This window comes from Anabrus simplex, chromosome 1 (genome assembly GCF_040414725.1).
Source record: "Anabrus simplex isolate iqAnaSimp1 chromosome 1, ASM4041472v1, whole genome shotgun sequence".
In the NCBI taxonomy this organism is placed as follows: Eukaryota; Metazoa; Arthropoda; class Insecta; order Orthoptera; family Tettigoniidae; genus Anabrus; species Anabrus simplex.
The window spans coordinates 713,096,069-713,117,146 of record NC_090265.1 but is presented as its reverse complement, the minus strand read 5'-3'; the positions used below and the strand labels follow the sequence as shown (position 1 = coordinate 713,117,146).

Here is a 21,078-nt window from a genome sequence, read left to right as displayed (position 1 = left end):
CATCCAATCACATTCAAGGAATTAGAGTTAGCTGTATGGCAAGTTAAAGATACAGGTTTAAAGAAGGGAACATGCAAACAGTTTTCATGGTGTTATACCAATTCTCACTCATCAAGGTGATGCTACTTCTAGAATCAACCAAAGCACAGACAGGTTCATTATTCACCTCTTAGCATACGTAAGGTAACTTGTAAGCAAGGAGGGATAGCAGAAATACCACAAGATTGCAGAAAATTGACACTAGGTTCAGATTGAGATCTATCATCAACCACAGAATTGCGTAAGTCATCATCTAACCTACAGCGATAACAGACAAAGCAGGAAGCTACACTTTGAGGTTTGGCACAAGAATTGGCGGTTAGTCATCTAGAATTACAATTACCAGAATTCCCCGACCCGGAAGAATTGCGAGGACACTGTCTAGAAAAATGTCTATTCGACCCATAGTATCAACAAGTATTATTGGTGGAAGAAACCCTACCCACATCAGGTTTTGGATCCCTCTGAAATCTTTGGGTGAGACCACCCATGTCAGGTTTTGAATTGCCTAAGGGCCCAATCTTAGGACAGTTCCACTGGAAGTGATCAGTGGAGCCACAACTAAAACATGCGTGAGAATCACGTGGCTTTGAAGAAAGAGGAGAAGCGGTAGGCCTACTAGTGACCTGTGGAAGAGACTAGGTCATAGGAGGAGGAGCTAACGCAACGCATAGCTGGTCCGCAAACTTAATGCCTTCAGCAGAAACAGTTATAGCTTCCCATTGAGTGAAAGTAGCTGGTCGCGGTGAAAGAGCAAGATAGACCGATAATTAGGTGCAAGACCCTAAACAATGCTGGCAACCATTTGAGACTCAGAATAGTTGAGCATAAACATCCTAGCATTGAGCTTAATGTCCAGAATATATTCAGGCAATGTTTCATTCAAATGCTGCACTCTGAAATAATGTTTTAGCACCAAAGAAGACAATGCATGAGAAGGAATAAAGACCTCAAGTACATGTGCATGAAACTGATCCACTGTCCATCTTTCAGAAATGGCTCTAATGATGCGCTCAGAAAGAGCTCCAGATACATGTGGATATAAGACTTGGAAGAAATTATCACTACTTAAAGAGTATACAATAGCCTGATCTTTAAATTCAACTAAATATCTTAGAAAAATCTCATCAATCAAATTAGCGGTGAACTTTCATACACCCTTAAATACAGCAGTTAATCACTATCGCTATCAGCCATATTCAATCGTCTTTATGATATGGCCTCTTTAAGTTCAAAGTAAGGTAGATTTTCATGAGGTCTCTCCATCTGGGATGGTCTTGAGCGATGTTCTGCCAATTGAACCCAGTAATCTTATGGATGTCTTTATCCCCTCTGTTCGGTGGCCTTCCCCTAGGTCTCAGATGATCTTTCGGACTCCACTCAAGCACAAGCTTTGTCCACCTACCATCAGTTCTCCGAGCAACATGGACTGCCAACTGCCATTTTAGGGCAAACACACTTTCTAAAATGTCACTGACCTTTGTGACTGACCTGATGTAATCTGCTCTCTTCCTGTCTTTCCTCGTTAAGCCTAGCATGAACTGTCCCATAGCTCTTTGGGTTGTTCTGAGTTTTTGCTTAACAAACTCGCTCAATGTCCAGCTTTCACAACCGTAAGTCAGTACAGGGAGAACACTCTGGTCTTCTTCAAGTGGGCTGGCATGTTGGATTTGAAGATTGAAGAATTTCTTCCGTAAGCTTGCCGTCCTAGTTTGATACGTCAGAAGATTTCCGGTCTGAAGTCCCCTTTCATGTTTACAGGCTGCCACTGCCCATCTTTCAGAAATGGCTGTAATGATGTGCTCAGAGAGAGCTCCAGATACATGTGGATATAAGACTTGGAAGAAATTATCACTACTTAAAGAGTATACAATAGCCTGATCTTTAAATTCAACTAAATATCATAGCAGTTAATAGGTGAGGTAAATTGGAAAAAAATTCAAAGACAGCAGGTGTAAGAAGTACCTGAGAAGGACTAGATTGGTTCTGGGAAGGAATCACAGTTGCATAATAATCTTGGTTCAAACGCCCTTGGGAAAAGAATTGAGTACTGAAAGTGAGGTTAGAATGGCCGTTCGATTGCAATGAAACTGGCACAGATATTTGCACCTGCAAAACATTTTTGCACATTTGAGAAACCACCGAAGCATTTGATACAGGTGACACTTGGACATGGGGAGATTTTTGCATTATCAAATGAGAAACAGGTTGGGTTGCAACAGAAGGTTGACACAAAGACACATTAGCATTACCAGGTACCATAATAATAACGGACATACTAACTTGTGTAAAAGAACTATTACATGCATTACTTACAGGCTGAGAAGCACTTGTAAAAATATCAGAAGAAGTTTGCAGAGGAACATTATCACTAGTTGCCACAGTGAAAATTTGGGAAGCAGTCAATACAGAAATTGTTTCACTTTCACAAGTTTTGGACTGAGCTGACACTTGAACTTCAGAGCTGGAACTAGGCAACACATTGTCTTCTAGCATGCCTACTATTTTATCGAAAATGCCAGAAAACTGTGACAATAAGAATTCACACACCTGTCGCTCGTTTGCAGATAAATTAAGAGCTAACAAGTCGCGAATCCTATCCATGTAATGCTGCACTTGGGCTTACGTGTTAATTGAGCATTCGATGGTTCGGAGGAGCAAAAGGACAAAAGAATGGCATCAAACTCAGATAGTCTATCTCTAAAGATTGCCAAAGATGTGCACACTTCGTCTGTCGATAAATCAGGGAATGACACTGATAAATTAAGGGATTGCTTTAACAGGCTTGTGTCATCTCTAACCCTTCCTGTCGAATTCAATTTATGAATGCGAATTTCGTAGATTAATTCCTCCTTCCTCAAATGGACAGGGATAGAACACGAGACATGTTAACAAGACATTACGTTTGGAGATGATATTAGGTTATTTTAGGTTAGTTAAGGGTTACCGCCTTCGCGTCTCTCTCTTCTACAACCATGCTCTGCTACCAGATGTCACCCCATCCTTTGGCAGGTAACATTAATTTAAAAGCACATTAAATCAAAGTAATAACCTTGAAGGTACATATGTCAACCGATAAGACACTAATTATAACATCACAAGATTCGAAAACGTATACATGGCTAGAAGAAAAGATAAACAGTATTACCAACATGACAACTAGAGAAAGGATTTGGGAAAGCGGGCTGGGATCCCTAAGAGGATGCAATCTTTCATGACATTGTAGGGAAAGATAATAATAATAATGCTATTTGCTTTACATCCCACTAACTACTTGTACGGTCTTCGGAGACGCCGAGGTGCCGGAATTTAGTCCCGCAGGAGTTCTTTTACGTGCCAGTAAATCTACCGACACGGGGCTGTCGTATTTGAGCACCTTCAAATACCACCGGACTGAGCCAGGATCGAACCTGCCAAGTTGGGGTTAGAAGGCCAGCGCCTTAACCGTCTGCGCCACTCAGCTCGGCTGTAGGGAAAGAGACGTGCAAGCAGTTACCCTTCAGTCTGCATTTACTAACACAACAAGGAAAGCTTAACATAATTGAACAACATTAATTTTAAATAAAGTAACATGATCAATAAATAATAGCAAAGGAGAACGAACCATGAGGTTCCTATTTATGGTTCCTCAGAAAACTAACATTTTATATTACGAGTTCATCCCAACAAGAATCTGTCCAACGACAAATGATAAAAAAATTAAGATTACATTTAACAAAATGAGGTCAACTTCTGCAAATAAAATTTACCAGGAAAATTTAACAGGGAATTTAAAAATCAGTTGCAACAATTTTACAAGGAAAATAGAAAAGGAGAGTTACAGATTGTTACATTTGATTTACAAGGAAAATTGACAAGGAATTTAAAATCTAATGCAGAGGCCTTTAGAGTTGCTGCCTTCCTAATAAACATCGGTGAGAGACGCATAGATCCAAACAGTGTACATTAAATAGAAGCAGGACTGCGGGTGGCAACCCGGATGGAAAATTAATTTTTAATGGCACAAATAAAACTGTTAACGAAAGAGAATTGCCTCCAAAATGAAAAGTATAAGCCTAGCTGACAAGCTAAGGCATTACAAAACAAAACGGTGAAAACCAGGGTCTAAGGTAAACTCTGAAACAAAGAAATGTACATTTTAATTTAAAGTTTGAAAAAAAGGAAACATGCTTACCCTGAGGTGGCTGGAGCTGCTGATGGGTCCACACCCAAAATGCGTCCGACTGGGCGGACATACGAAAACCAAAGACGCAGACAAGGGCCTTGCTCCTACCGAGGAGCCAAAGGCCGGAAATTGAGAAACACACAAACAGCCAATCAGGGAAGTCTACTACAATTCGACCCAAGATTTTCGCCAATGAAGAAGGTCATTATTCCGACTAATAACAATAGGTTACCAAATATAGACAAGTTCTAGAGGTTTCGATTGCAAAATGCAGCAATTTCGTTATCGAAGCCTCCACGTGACAAATACAGGATGATACAAAAGGTTGTTTAACAGATTGCAAGTTACAACAAGCACAACTACAGCAGATTTCAAATACCAAAATAATAACTTTTTCTACCAACAATCATAACGATTAAATAAATATAACTTCATGTTTCTCTTGCGAATACTGAAAACCTTATTAACACTTACATATAAAACAAATGTTTCATTGACTTCTTCAAAATGTCTTTGAATGTTCCTTTGTTTTTGCAATAGTAATTTTACAAAATTTTAGAATAATGACAAAACAATAATTAAATGATCACATCTTGATAAATTGACACATTTTCCATGTTGTTAATGTTCGACCCCCAGCGACAGCATTAATTTCGTCATTGTATTGAACACCCAGATGCTACAACCTTCCTAATGCAAGACTCTATGATGAATCACAAAGAGGGGAGAGTTAGCGAGTGGAACTTGTTGCCTTTAGGCCACATGGCCTGAGTCACAGGATCTGTATTATGAAGGACTCGAGGCAGTTCTTGATTGAATAAATCACTCACCACTGCACAGTGGGTGAGGAAACACATCTAGCTGGACAAAAGTCGTTTTTATCTGGAATAATGTTTTATGTTTGACATTTTATTGTTAGACATGCACTGGTACTGTTATATATACTAGGCCTATACTATATATCATCATCATCTGCAGTTTTCAGCTCTTGGCCGGATCTGTTTATATACTATATATATATATATATATTATAACTCCTTTGATTCTAAAATAGTCTTGGTTTTACAGGATAATAACACAATATGTCTTTGTCTTTACTCATTGCTCCTAGAAATCATCTTCATTGTCATGATTGGCACTCTAGTTGTTGTCATCCTCACCCTCTTCGTCCGCAGCAGTCAAGGTTTGAGTTCCGCCGAAAATTGTCTGTTCCCTTAGCAACTGCTGCACTTCAAATGGTAAAGGCACGTTCTTCTTATGCAAGAAAGGAGAAGCACTTGTTATTGTCAGGTCAGAACTTAGCAAAAGCCTGTTAAATACATCTTGAATGTTGTATTCTCGAGACAATTTTCTTGCATGACCTTCCCTGTATTGATTATTTTAACCTTGTTGTTTCAGTCGTGTCCCTATTGACTTATATTCAATTTCTATTAAACACTTTTCCACCTTGTCAATACTTTACATTTTATTATAATTATCTACCTACATGTTTCGAGAGCTACTACTCTCTTCTTCAGTGGTACCAAAACATCATATTAAATCCTTGGTCTTTGATATATTTGTACAATACAGTCATCAACAAAACAAATTATACATAAATCTTGAAATCATTAAAATATTTCTTTGTGTCTGAACTGTTCACTTACACTTACTAAGTCATTTAGTAAAAACTGTACTAATAGAATAATTTTCAAATCATAAAATGAATAAAACCTATTAAGTTAGTCACTATGTACTAAAATTTAAAATCTGCTCTGCTCTCATAACTTCCCCTTTCCTTAAGTCCTAATTTACATCTAAAGAAGAAAATAAAAATATTTATTTTTGTCTAAACTGTTCACGTACACTTACTATGTCATTTAGTAAACACTTTAAAAATAGAATAATGAAGAGGTTTTGGGAAAGGAAGAAGATGATGTAAGCTAAACCTTCAGTTAATTCTTTGTTAACATAAATGTATTTGGATTTGATTTAAGTGCTCCAATTTGGGCGTAAACTATGTAAATAATAATAAATAAATTATTATTATTATTATTATTATTATTATTATTATTACAAATTTTCATCCCATTATCCTTAGGCCCTATTTCTAATATTGCCATTTTTTCTGTGCTAAATTCTGTAGCCTATATGTTAAATTCTTAACTGGAGGATAGAACTTAATTTCATTACTATTCAACCTCTTATTGTCTTCTTTATTGTTTTCTTTCTCATCCTTCCGCCCATTCATTAATTTAAGTTTCCTATCTAATGTATCCTGCTTCTTTTTGAGAATGAAATACAATGAATCTTCCACACTATCTTCTATCTCATGCCATACCAAACCTGGAAAACCTTTCATGATCTGCAGATGAAGGTCATGTAAGTCCTGGTTCAGGCAGCTTTTCTTAATGTGTAAGAACCTAATTTCACTTTTCAACCATATCTGATTCATTTTCAGATTAGAAATTTAAATTTAATGTTGTCTTTTTTGTTTTTTTCTAGGTGTAAATAAGAACTTAAGGAAAAGGCAAATTTCAAGAACATACCTAGCAGAAAGTATTTTAAATTTTAGCAAATAGTGACTAAATAGGTTTTATTCATTTTATGATATGAAAATTATTCTATTTGTAAAGTTTTTACTAAATGGCTTAGTAAGTGTAAGTGAACAGTTTAGACACAAAGAAATATTTTAACGATTTCAAGATTTATGTATAATTTGTTTTGTTGATGATTGTATTGTACAAATGTATTAAGTCCAAGGATTTAATTTGATGTTTTGGCACCGCTGAAGAAGAGAGTAGTAGCTTTCTAAACATGTGCGGTAGATAATTATAATAAAATGTAAAGTATTAACAAGGCAGAAAAGTGTTTCATAGAAATTGACCCCCCCCCCCCCCCCCTGTATTGTCTAATGTGCTTATGTCTTGCCTCCTGTGCTTCTTCACTCAACATACCTATTGGCAGGATGGCCGATTCTATTATACTTCCTCCATGTATAAGGATCCCGTGCACGGTAGATGGAAGGAAATACCATGGATATAATTCAAGATACAGACATGTCATGTCTGCAGTAAAGTTATCAAATTTATCAACATCAACAGGAAGCCCAGTTGATATGACATGCAGAATCACAGCAAATCTCTTGATATTTCTTCACTGATTCCAGTAATTCTAGCTGATTTGACTGGGTCACGAAATAATCTTCGAGCAGTATTCCCATCATTGGAATTTCCTACTCTTCCACATCTAGGCTGATCCATTTCAGAGTGAAATCGTGCTACTATTTGTTATTTCCTCACAGCAACTTTGACCTTGTTGTTGGGTTTTCTAATCTGCCATTTTTTTACATCAAGTCGGCAGGCAATATGCAGAAGGCATTCATAAAAATGTAATGTATGCATGCAGGGGTGAAAGACCAAATACAAAATGGCTGACATTATCTCTTTTTGATCTTAATTGAATATCGTTCATGGCTTTAGGTGTAACTCCACATACATAACATTTTTGTGTTGGCATTTCACTCAAGGGCAAAGTCAGTAATTACTTTAAAATTTACACCTTCAGCAATAACTTCAGTGGGAACCCAAAATTGTATTTGTTCCTCAATACAACAAACTTCTCTCTTACACATGTTTCATGTCTCCTTTTTGTGCAGGACCTTGATTGGACAACAAAATCTTGGATAGGAAGGACGAGGATTTTGACATAGAGCCCTATTACTTTTTTCCCCATTTGAAATTGAATGTAATTGCAAAGGCATCAAAGAAATAATAAATATATCCAAGTTACTTCACTTTATAATTTTTTAACTGGGATGCACTGATGGTGATCTGAAAGCTCTCTTATACCTCATAGCCTTTTGCGGTTATGATTCCACAATATCCTTAAGAATCCCTGCCGCATCCCTCTTACCAGTGGACCTAAGTGATACCTCTGTAGCGAATACAAGTTCTTCATGAGATTTCTCTTCTATTAAACACTGGATATGCCTGTGTTTTGTTTTATCTCCACCTTCAGTAAAAAGCTTACTTGGTCTTCCCATTCTTGAAGGACCAGGTTTTTCAGTTGCAAGTCCCTTGTCTTTATTAAATAATTTACTTCTCCATCTAGCCCATGCACTACATTTGATAAGAAAATGATCTTTCTTTTTACCACACTGCTTCCAATTTTATTTTATTTTTAAAATTATTTTACACCCACATTGGAGCACTTCAATCAATCCATATACATTTAAGTGTTAAGAGTATTAGCTACAAATTTGGCTCATGTTTCTTCTTCTGCTCCCAGAACTCCTTCATTCTTTCCCACATGGCTTCCCTTTCTTCATCAGTTAAAGTGTACTGCTTGTGTGTAAAAGTTTTTAGTTTAAGTCTCAAGTCTCTGTTTATCAGGATCTTCTTCTCTTCTCAGTCTTCAATTTGTTGCATTGTCAAGCCTAACTCATCTAAATCATCTTGGACTTTTGAATCAATTATTCTTGGTTTTACTTTTCCAAAAGTAGTTGAAAAGATGTTTCAGTACCCTGGTTTCTGGTAGTCTTGATATGTAGCAGAAAAATGCAATCCTCCTTTTCCGCATTGTGTCTATTATTGACTCAGTTTTCTGGCATACAACTTCATTAGGTAATAATTGCCATTGTCCATGTACTTGGTGTTTTTTGTTTATGAGTGTTCTAAGGATTCTTCTTTCTGTCTTCTGTGATTTATCTGTTATTGATTTGGTGCTCAAATTACATTTCAAAGCACTTAGATTTTTTAATAGTCCTTAAAATGTCCTTAGAAGAGTTATCAACTTCATATTTGTGCAGTACAAAATCACATAATTATTCAGTAGAAGCCTTAAAACACAATATCTTGAAGAGTTCCCATCTTTTCACAACACAGTGGAGGTAGTTCTGTAAACAATATTTTATTTATCAAAAAGGTGCAAATATGCACAAAGGTTTAAGGATGGAAATTGAAGAACAACCTATAGGCTACATGTTGTGGTGTTGAATAAGGCTGAATTCTTACAAGTTTTCTTTATAAGTACGGGAATTTAATGAATTTGAAAGTGATCATTACTTTTTCGCTGGTCACAATTGACTCTGTATAACTCAATGAATATAATTCCGATAGTTATTATATACATTAAAAATGTAAGTGCTTACCAATTGTGACAACCTAATACCAAGATTAAACTAATGCATTTCTTCTGCACTGTGTTATTACAAAGAGAGTTCCTTGTCAATTAACACGTCAAGAGGCGCGCTATTGGAAGTGGCTGATGCATCGTAACTTCAGTGTTTATTTTATCTTGATTTATGACAGTGAGAGTCAAAAGAACTCAAGCTAGTGTAGTTCACACAGTGATAAACAAAATGCATAGGGTAAAATATTGTTTCAGTTAACTTACCAAAACGACTTTTGTCCAACCTGATATGATTCCTGGCCCACTGTGCACCGGTTTCAATTTAGGGCTGTCATCCAGCTAGCAGATTCCCTATCAATTGTTTATCTAGTCTTTTCTTAAATGATTTCAAAGAAGTTAGAAATTATCGAACAATCTGACTTCCCAATGCCTGCTACATCACACAAAATCTCATCTCCCAGAGCCTGGTATGAACGGAGCCTGAGTAAATCTTATCATTAAATGTGGTTGTAACAAAAAGGGAAAATTCCTTTACAAATATATAAAATACATTGATAAAATAACAGCTCATTCTACAAAATTGCTGGGTTGTGTATGTTTGAATGAACTATTTGCAGTTGTATAGTTTGAAAACATATGAATGCAAGAAGACTTTGCCTGTGGCTTTCAGCAAAGGCCTTCTTCCTATTTTTTACTTTTCCTTCCATTTTCCCTTCATGGTACACCATGATGAATGACATAGTAAGTGACTAATGCAACTGGTTCGTCTTTTCTCAATGGTTTCTGTTAGGCTGGGTTTTGTCTACTTCTTTCAGGACTTCAGAATTTGTTACCTTGCTGGTCCAGGGTATTTGCAGTTTTCAATATCAACACCAGATTTCAAGTGCAGGTAGTCTTTTCTATCTTCAGCAGAGTCCAGGTGTCAGAGCCATAGGTCACAATGCTGGAAACAAAGTTTTTAATGGAATGCTTCCTTGGATAACACTATTCAAAACTATTTAAAATAGTATGTGTTTGGTCCACCTTGTCAAACACATACTATTTTAAATTGTTTTTAGTAGCGTTAGACAGGTCAGTACAGGGACAAATACAAATTCCTATTATAATTAAGTTTATCAACCTTGGATGTCATTAGGCTCCTCTTCTTATTGAAATTTCTTTTGCCAGAGGTATTTGGGATCACACATCCTTCTGACACTTTCCATCATGTGAAATGATGCTCCCAAGTACTTGAACTGATATACCTGGGCCAATCTTTCTCCTTCCAAACACATACGGTATTGGCTTTCTGATTACCATCTCATGTATACAGAGGGGTCCAGAAAAATGTAGACACTCTTTGATAGTCAATATTAATGGAACAAAATGACATACCATTACAATTTTTGCATAGAGGGGGGATGTTATTTTATGTGTTAAAAGTGATCCCCATTAGCATGCAAACAACATCAATGCCGTTGAACTGCTGACTGAACTACTGCTGTTAGTGTTGCCGGTGTGATAGCCATACAGGACGCTTCGATGTTTTCTCATAGCTCATTCAGTGCCGATAAAAATCATTTTTCAAGGTCCCCCATAGTCTGTGGTGGGTACTCAACAGCTCCTGTTCGACCTATCCATGTCCAGGTAGATTTTCATCCAAGTAGGCTCTGACATCTTTGTGATAGTGGGGCGAGCACCGTCTTGTTGCAGGTAAAATCTTTCATTTGCAAACACCTCTTGGATGGCAGGTAAAATCGATGTTTGCAGCATATGACCCTACACCTCACCAGTTACGGTACCTTCAAAGAAGAATGGGCCAATCAAACCACACAATGACAGACCACACCACACATTAACACCAGGTAGATTGACACGTTTGTCCACGTGAACATGAGGATTTTCAGGAGTCCACAATACGCAGTTGTGGTGGTTTACAGTACCGTTCAGTTTGAATTGCTCCTCGTCAGACCAGATAACCATCCATGTAAACCGTTCATCTTCGCAAAGCATGCCTTAAAACCACTCACAGTACTCCATCCTTCGATCCGGGTTGTCCTTGTTCATAGTGTGTAGCAATCTTGGAATGTACACTTTCCACTTTGCAGCCTTCAGAATTCATTGTACAGTTGATTGGCTTACCCTGCTTTCACGTGCAGCCTGATTCACAGATTTTTGAGGCGACCTAGAAAAATGTTGCAACACAGCAGCGCTGGAAGCTGGACTTGTTGATGTATTTGGGTGGCCAGACCTTTTCTTATACACATCCTGAACATTACCGTCAGCTTCAAATTTATCTTCAATACGATAAATTGTTGTACGTGTTGGTGACTGAGTTCCGTACACATTACGCCATTGCTGTTGTACCTCCATCATGTTTTCATACTTCCAGTACCACTTCAGTACAGCCTTGCATTGCTCAAACGACAATCTGACTTCGTTCATTGCTGCACTGTCATCTGCGGGAAAATGCACGCCAAGATTGTTGCGCCATTCACGTGACCATCCTCTGTTGAGAAAACAATGGACTGCACTACCATGCAAGAATTGCAACAATATGTCATTTGTTCCAAAGATATTAACTATTAAAGAGTGTGTATTGTACATGCATGTTTTAGTGATAGATTTTTGTTATCGGTTGAGGAGTAAGGAGGGAGCACTGCCAGTTCCGGTTATACTGCCAACTAAATGGAAATAAAATCTGAATTGAATCGATAATATGATTGATCGATATGAATTTTCTAAACCTTTATTATCTTATGCCAACAACTGTGTCACACACACACAATATATATAATATTATATGACATTTTTCGATGCAAAACTTGTTCCTAGCATGAATTCTATAGTTTGGCTTTGCTGTGTAAACAACAACAGTACAAGTACGTAAATCGTATGCCAGATATCGCACAGCGATCATAAGCGATTCTTAGTTTGTGTTTCAAAGGTTGCCAATACGAATCTTGAAGATAACCGAGGTCGACTGATTCAGCACTACGGCGTCCATCTATCACTAAAAAGTGCGCGTACAATACATGTTTCTGGACTCTGTATTTTATTATCTTGGTTTTTATTTTATTTATATTCATGCTGAACATTTCTCTTAGAAGATCATTCATTTTCTGAACAGTAAAGATCACTGTGTTACCCTCAACAAGAGAAATGTGTTGTTTGAAATTTCAACTGTGGATGAACAGAAGTAATAATTTCAGCATGCAAAAAGCAGTAAAAATCTTCTTCTTCTTCTTCTTCTTCTTCTTCTTCTCCTCATACTCAACCTGAAGGTTGGTGGTTAACATGATTGTTCTCCAAGGGCTTTCTCTCCTAGGCCAACTGTTTGAATAAGTACAGACAAACATGGTAAAAGCATTCATGATTTGTACAGAGAAAGTTTTATTAGTGAATTAATGGTCTGGAGATGGTTCATATGAATCTAATTTGTGTGGCAACATATTGTCCTTTCTCTGGTCAGTTTAGGTGCTGATACAATTTTGTTTTCCTCCTTGTCGTAATCTCACATGATATCATTAGCAAAAACATGTCTTAAATTTGCTTGTAATAAATGTTATGAGTTACTCTTTAGCAGTGGCGGCGCGTGACTTTCGTCACTGGGGGTTCAACAGAAGGAAAAATCTCCCCCTCATTATCTCCCCTCCTCCCTGTCACCTGTGCCATGACTAAGTTCAGAGAATGGGCTTAACGGTGCACATAATGTGCATGCCTAAAATCTTTCCTAATGAGAACTTGCACCCTGAATGGTGACCACTCATTACATTTGCTCCATCGTAACCTTGTGAAATCAACTTATCTCTATTATCCACAACTTCGCTCAAAGAAAATTTTAAACACTCTGCTATTGTCTTAGCATCATGAGTAGAAGGTAGAGAAAACCCCAGAATCTTTCAACTGGCTTACCGTTGGGAAGAATGATAACAAATTGTGCTGTAGTTGATATATCGGACGTCTTATCTGCGATTAACGAAATGAAGTGCGCTGTGGTGATTTCTTTTTTTTTCTCACGACAGATTTCATACATGCACAAAAGCAAATCATTGTGAATGTATTTCGAGGTGCCTTTGAAAACAGTAGCTTTGGACAGATGGTCTCTTAATGCAACGTCAATTTCAGAACTAAAATTGACGAGGCCCCGAAATATGCCAGGATTCGATGATTCACATGTTTCGTCATGCCCATGCTATGCCATCTCAAACATGCCACAGAACTTTACACAGCACATAACGAATTTTCCGTACTTGTTCGTTGTCTCTTTCCACAGACTGCCATTAAATACAGTCAAATTAATGACGGTTATCGTGTCTTCTCAGGAGATCGAATTGTAACTGGGCAAGCATATGAGATTTAGAACTTCTGTGTTTCTTTATTATTATTTTTGGACAAATATCCTATATCCAAGTCCCCGCTTTCATCACTCATGAATCATAAAAAAGGAAAACAAATCAACATGTTAGTAATTTCGCACCCACAGATCCACTCGATTCTTTTATATGGTATAAATCCATTCTGAATTTACGCACAATTTCATTACTTTTAGGATGCCTCATTATATCAAGATCAGGCATTGGGTGTCTGGCATCCTTAATCTTAAGTTTACGCTCAAGAGAGAGAGAGAGAGAGAGAGAGAAGAAAAGTTTGTCTTTTTAAGTATCATATCACTGTTCAAACTCATTATGTAGCTCCTTACCTTTCCTGGGAACAAAAATTATGGACGCAACTACAGTGCACAAAAATACACACACAGAGAAAATATTGTAACTTCTTTATGTCCTAAAAATTAAGTTTCTGAACGGCACAACAGTGCAGAAAAACACTCACACGCTCGCACTGCGTACAATAATATAACGAATTATGATAACTATTGCAAACTGTTGTAAACACTAGCATCACACTTGAAAAACAGTAACTTTAGGGATGTATGTTCGCAATGTTGGTAACTTAATTTTAAGAACTCCTGTGGCTAGGCAATTAGCATTTTCTTTGGTATTACATTCCCGCTACTCTTTGCCTCGGTGATTTTTAAGTTAATTTTCTCTCAAAAAAAGTAATTATTCCAAAGAAGGCAAATGAACAGATGTTTAGTAAATATTGATGTATTTGGGAAAAGACATCAATTGGAATTTGGCAGTTTTTTTTTTTTTTTTTTTTGCTAGGGGCTTTACGTCGCACCGACACAGATAGGTCTTATGGCGACGATGGGATTGGAAAGGCCTAGGAGTTGGAAGGAAGCGGCCGTGGCCTTGATTAAGGTACAGCCCCAGCATTTGCCTGGTGTGAAAATGGGAAACCACGGAAAACCATCTTCAGGGCTGCCGATAGTGGGATTCGAACCTACTATCTCCCGGATGCAAGCTCACAGCCGCGCGCCTCTACGCGCACGGCCAACTCGCCCGGTAATTTGGCAGTTTAATGTGACTGCTGGTAGTAATGATGCTCTCCAACACTAGTGCTAATTATGTGCACTATTTTCTGCTACGTGGTTGAATTCCTGTAACGGCAACAGATGACAGGCACATACTTACCCCAACACAAGGTCAGTTTAGACAGACCTTGCCTCAACACCCCCCCGACAACACGACTAGAGAGAGTGGCATATTGCGCATGCATAAACCACGGATATCTGTTCCTGCGATATCCTGGGCATGTCTACGTGCCGGCCGATGTCCCCCCGCACCTCGCCACTTCCTTCGCCCAGGTACAGACGGAGAGATTTCCTTCCAAGGGGGTTCATTCCAGACAAGTATCCAGCCACGGAACGTGCGCAGTTCACATGAATTGAAAGCCAGTACGAGTATATTACAGATAGATGGGCTAAGCAAGAGCTTCGAGATTGACACGGAAGTTATGAATATTAAGTAGTTGAATAAAATTTGATATAAACTGGAGGTTCATTGCTCCATTGCGCTATACCAGAAAACGCCACTGCTCTTTAGTGAATGTTATTCATTAGCATTCTCAGTACAGTTTGACCCTCAACATGTTAAAGTAATGCTTTTATATTATAGAATTTTTTTCTATCTTCTTGTTTTAAAGACCATTGTTTGAAATCCTATGAAAAGGACAATATTATCAGTTGTTTCCATTACCTCCCATATCTTTGATTATTTCATTTGTATGCCATATTAATTGTTTTTATAAACTTCCAGACAACTCCACATCATTCATGTTAAATCTGTCAAGTGTTATTATTCTCTTTTATCTGCTTTTCAAAGAGACCTTACCAAGATAAGATGCTAGAATAGTAGAGGACGGATATCAAAATTTGAAGGAAAATAGGACAGGTATATTGGTGAGACATTTCGGTGGAATGGCAGGAAGAGAAATGAAGTGTTGAAATACCGCTTTCATTGGTCAGTTATTTTCTGTATTCCTTTTCTCCTTCCTGTTACTCATCATACCATACATCATCTGCCAGTCTATTTTCCCCTCTCTTCTCTGAAAGTCTGGTTTGTTTCCTTATCAGCAAACTTATGGAGCTATTTGTTATCACTTTGGTCCTTGAAGTATTTTCAACACTGCATTTCTTTTTATGTTATTGTGCCAAGATGTCCTCAACATTTCTTCAAGTTTTGTCTTTTGAAGAGTCTCTTCATAGTTCTGTAACACATCCCGTCTTTTAGGACGTTACTGCAGATATGCTGTGCAGCTGCTGGAGCTCTCATCAGTTTTGTCAGGCATTTTATTTCTGTCCTCTTCATTTTCTGCTACAGTATTATTCTCATAGCCCTCTACAACAATATCATTTTCATTAGTAAAATCTAATGACATCTGTACATTTTCTATTATAGCTTCGAGAAAACTAGCAAATATTCTTCATCTTTACCTGGCCCGATGTTGTTTGTATACTTGCGTCTAATTCTGGTCTCTGATGTATTAATAACATTCACTGGATTAATAGATGCCTCCATGGCTCAGGCAACAGCACGCCGGTCTCTCACCGCAGAGTTCCTTAGTTCAAACCCCGGTTACTCCATGTGAGATTAGTGCTGGACAAAGTGGAGGTGGGACAGGTTTTATTCTGGGTACTCTAGTTTTCCCTGTCATCTTTCATTCTAACAACACTTTCCAATATCATTTCATCTGTCAATGTTTCTAATTCTAATTTTTATTCTCATTTTATATACTTTTCCTTATATCGACAATCAGGATCCTGATTTTTACCTTTAGCATGAGTGTAAAAAGGCTGATGATGCCCTTTTAAAGGGCGAAACATGTCCCTTTAGACCTTAGTTTAATAGGATGTAAGTCCTAACTTTGCAAATATCATTTGTATTGAATAGGTTGACTAATAAAATTTCAATAATCTTAATTGATGTACATTTTCAATACGGACCAAATATGAAGTTTGTAACATGTAATGTTACCATCTTGTTCTCTAAACAAGACTGTGCAACATGGAGTTGTGCTAGAGGCGAGTAAATCTGAACACTGCAGTCACGAAATTCCTTACAACCTAGTAATTAATTACTGTGTAGTTTATTCAAAGTACTTGTCATTAAAAATGACATGTTCTGCCTGCTGTATCTTTGTTGTTTTTACAATAAAATGATGTGAAACACTCATCAGTTTATTTTTGTTTGTTCATATGTTCAATATTTTAACAAATAGGAAAAATAACCTATGGAAGCCATGTTTGATGTTAATATACAAAATTAATGTAGACAATTAACATAATAACTGTAATGGTTGCAGAGAAAAGAATATTCAAAAACCTTTAAAAAAAGAGCAGACAGATTTCTAAGTCTGGACCAAAATGTGTTAATCCTAAGACTCAGAATTAATTTTAAATCTGTAGTCAATTTGGCTTCATTTTACAGTATTTTGTTATGTAAATTATTGTAGTCAGTAACCTTTGACAAAATTTTGGTTCTGCAAGTACTGTTCCTGGCTGACATGCGGGTGGAGTGGAACATGTATAAGCGTAGCATAATGGCATCAGATGGGAATCGAACTGTGGTGACAGAGAACCCTGATACACCCCAGGCTGTTGCTCTCCTCAGATATGCCCGTACAGCTCCTATACAGGCTACAGCCATCCTTGACCATCTGGCAAACTCTTTGCCTGATCGTAAGTATACCTCTTTGATTATCTAACTTCAGGATAGAACATAAGTTCGTTTAAAAAAAAAAAAACAGAAAAAACCAGCATTTCACACATTTAGCTATTAGTTCAATTATAAGGAATGAATATAGGTGAAAACAAATTATTGTGGCCAACAGAACAGGACTGCATGTAAGTAATCTATTCAAAATTAAATAGTTGCATGCAACAACTTTTGTTCACAGATAACAGAAAACAATAACATTAAAAACATCTAAGGGGTACATACAAAACAATCAGTCTACAAGACTGTCTTTTGCATTGAAATGTGGTTTAACAAATACAATTACAATTACGTGAGGTTAAGCCAGTCTGCTTCTAAGTACTCATTAATGGAATATCATGGACTGACTAACAACCAATTGCAAGGCCCTTCCTAAAAGCTTTTAATGATAGATTTTGAAATTCACAACCAGTTTTTATAAAAATTGTGGTATCGGTACTCCTACAGTAAGATGGTATTAGATTTCTGAGTACTGCTCAATCTACATCTGGGTAAATTGATCTGATATGAATATCTTTTCTGAATGTATGGTGTTCTACTAGATTAAATCATTGATTAGCTTGCTATTTATGTAAAATAATAGTTTATACATAAATAAGTTGCTTTCAGTTTGAATGGAAAGTTCAGTAAGAGAGATTTAAAATGTGTCTTTGCAATTATGCAAAGAGCCTTCTTTTGCATTTTAAAACCCTAAACTGAAGTTACTGTGAAAAAATGTGAAGTATGCATTGCAGACATACAATTTTGAAACAGCTTGTAGGATAAACCCTGAAAGCCCATGTAAAGGAGGAAGTTTGGGTATTGGCCTAGCAACCTGTCTCCATGAACACTAGAGAAATGACGCATATCTCCGCTACAAAGCGTAATGATGCTAACGGTGGTGTACCAATTGTGGAATGATTAAAATCTATACTGTGATGGCATTGGACTCGGGTATGGTGCATTAGAGTTAGCGATGAGTCGAATCAGTTCATTCGTATGAACTGTTTCACTCATTCACACACTTTACTGCGAATCATTCAAATGAAGTAGTTTGTTCATAAAGTAATGAATCCTGATGAAGCTGCTCGCTATGTTATTCAGCAGCGACCTCGTTCACAGTGTCTCACTCACTCAAAAAGCTTCATAATACTTAATAATATTACCAATTATGTAACTATGTACACCCTATGACAGGGGTGGGGTGGCAAACCTTTACCAACTAGCGTGTCAATTAAGGTATTGTTTATTACTTTTGTACTATCTAGTGTGTCATCAGTTATTTTCATTGAAAATAATCATGAAACCCACAATCTGACTTCACTTAGATATTAGATTGCATTACAAATAAATCCATTCGACTGAATGTTTCACGATTTTATTTTGCAAACATATCTGAACATTTTAAAAAACATTTACATTTTAAGAATTTAAGAATAAGGTATATTTTTGCTTTAAAAATGAAATTTGTAAAAATTATGTAATGTATGTGTTCAGTCTTCAGCTCTAAGGCTGGTTGGATCCTCAACAGCTCCACCATCAGCTGTCATAGTTTGCCTAGGCATCACTGAAGAAGCATACTAGGGAAATGAGGAGTGATGTAGTTTCCTGTTGCTTTCTTCACTGAGTCAGAAGTTGCTGTTACATATCTGTCTGCCAAGCCCACTGAAATGCATGCATCAACCGTCTCTACGAGCAACATTTTCACACCATTCATAGTAGGGACTGGCTGCGTAAGGAATGGTGTTACTAGCATCACTCATACCTCAGTCACTTTCATATTGTCAAAGCCAAGGATAAGACTGAGACAGGTCAATGAAAGTAACAAAATTGCTCTAGCCCATACCGGAAGACATCGTGCACATAAGCACTACGTCCTGCCGGCAAAGGCATTTGTAAAAATTATGGCCAAAGAATTGAGACATACTTCTTTGTTAAAGCATAATATTAAAATATGCTATGCATCTGTAGATTTCCGACCTATTTATTACATGTTATAACATTATAATATGTTAGTATGTTGTCTGATGTGCTACAGAAGCCGTGTTTGCATGTCATAGGTTCGCCATCCCCGCCCTATGGCTCACCCACTTACAGCATCTAGATGATAGTTGATATGGACAAGGAAAAGATAAACAGAGAACCCTGTCTCATATAAAAGAGAAAATATGTGTAAGAATACAGTTGATAGGTAGGATGGACCTAGGATTGAATGGGTAATGAGTGACGCAGAAGAGAATGAGTGAGCGAGCGACAGATGAACTGAATGAGTTATGAATGGTACGAAGTGTAAGAACTGTGAAGTGTTTGTACTACCAGTTCATTGAAATTGAGTGGTTAGTTCACACTTCATACAAGTGAAGCATTCATTTTGAATGACTCGTTCACAAGCTACCCAGTACTAATTAGAGTAAGCTGAAGACGGGGTCCAGCGCCTGATAAAAAAATTTGCTTACCGAAAGCCATCACATACATTGGCACTGAAACATATGCATACTGTATCAAACTAGACATCTCACTCAACTTATTTGGGAATTTTATGGTCAATGACTGAAAATCCTTGGGTTGAGGGAAGTTCGATGGACCTGGTGTAGGCAGCTGGCTAGTTGTGACAAGAACCTCTTATTTTCCCACCATAAAGACAAACATGAAAAAAGGGTTTGGATTGTATTAAGCAAATAAATGACAGCTCCCTTGTTGGATGAAGGCCTGTGAACAACAGAATTATCACCCTGCATGTTTCTCAAGTGGTCCCACCCTGGTCACAATCATCCAAGTCTATGCACTGACTGACAGTGCTGATAACACAGAAGGATAACTTCTATGGTCAACTCCAGGAAGCATATGATGATGTGCCATGATGGAACCTCAAGATTGTTCCTGGCAAATTAAATGCCCAACTGGGCAGTGATTGGTGAGAACTGAAAATAACGGAGCCATTAGCTTCGTCCGGCCGTGTGTGTAAAAGTGGAGAGTGGCTAGTCTCCTTCTATGATCATAATGACCTCTGCACTGGAAACACATTCCTCCAACATTGTCTCATAGATAAAAAGATCCCCAGATGTTGGGAACTTCAATGAAATTGATCACATTTGCATTAGCCATGTATGGAGAACATCTCTTCGTGATGTCAGAGCATTTAACGTTAAGAATTTCATTCTTCGGGTTCCGTATTGAATCAAGATTCACAATAAACAAAGCAAATAATAAGATCCACCTTTTCGATACTATATATTACGTGAAAATTTCTACATTTCTGTTAAATCGTCACGTTTATGAACTTTTGGTACCGGTTTCGACTAAACTATATGTCATCATCAGTCTAGGATAAATTATACAAAGACAATAAAATACATTGATCATGACCCTTATAATAATATCATAATAGTAAAATTAGAAAATATACATATTAAAACTAAAGAAATATTTACATGTATAATCTGATAGTAATTAATACAATAGTGGTTGATTTTTATAAGGTGTACACCTTAGTAATTGTATTTAAAAAGAATGACATGTTAAAAGAAATTTTGGTTTTTGCAGTAAAATAAAATTATCAGCTTTTGATCTGTCATATTTTAATCTGTAGAACAGTCTAATTTTTAAAGAGGCGTTTTAGCTATGTTAATAGAAGTAAACAAACACTTAGTCATAAGTTGTTCCTCACGGGTATATACACAATAG

General features: G+C 37.1%; 1 protein-coding gene across 1 annotated transcript in view; it reads left to right on the top strand.

The window, feature by feature from the left end:
- Positions 1–21,078, top strand: part of hdm (hold'em) — a 179,322-nt gene that overhangs the window by 87,121 nt on the left and 71,123 nt on the right. Inside the window, exon 6 of the mRNA XM_067146178.2 lies at positions 17,187–17,378. Within this exon, the coding sequence (XP_067002279.2) occupies positions 17,187–17,378 (192 nt within the window). The remainder of the gene's footprint in view (positions 1–17,186; positions 17,379–21,078) is intronic.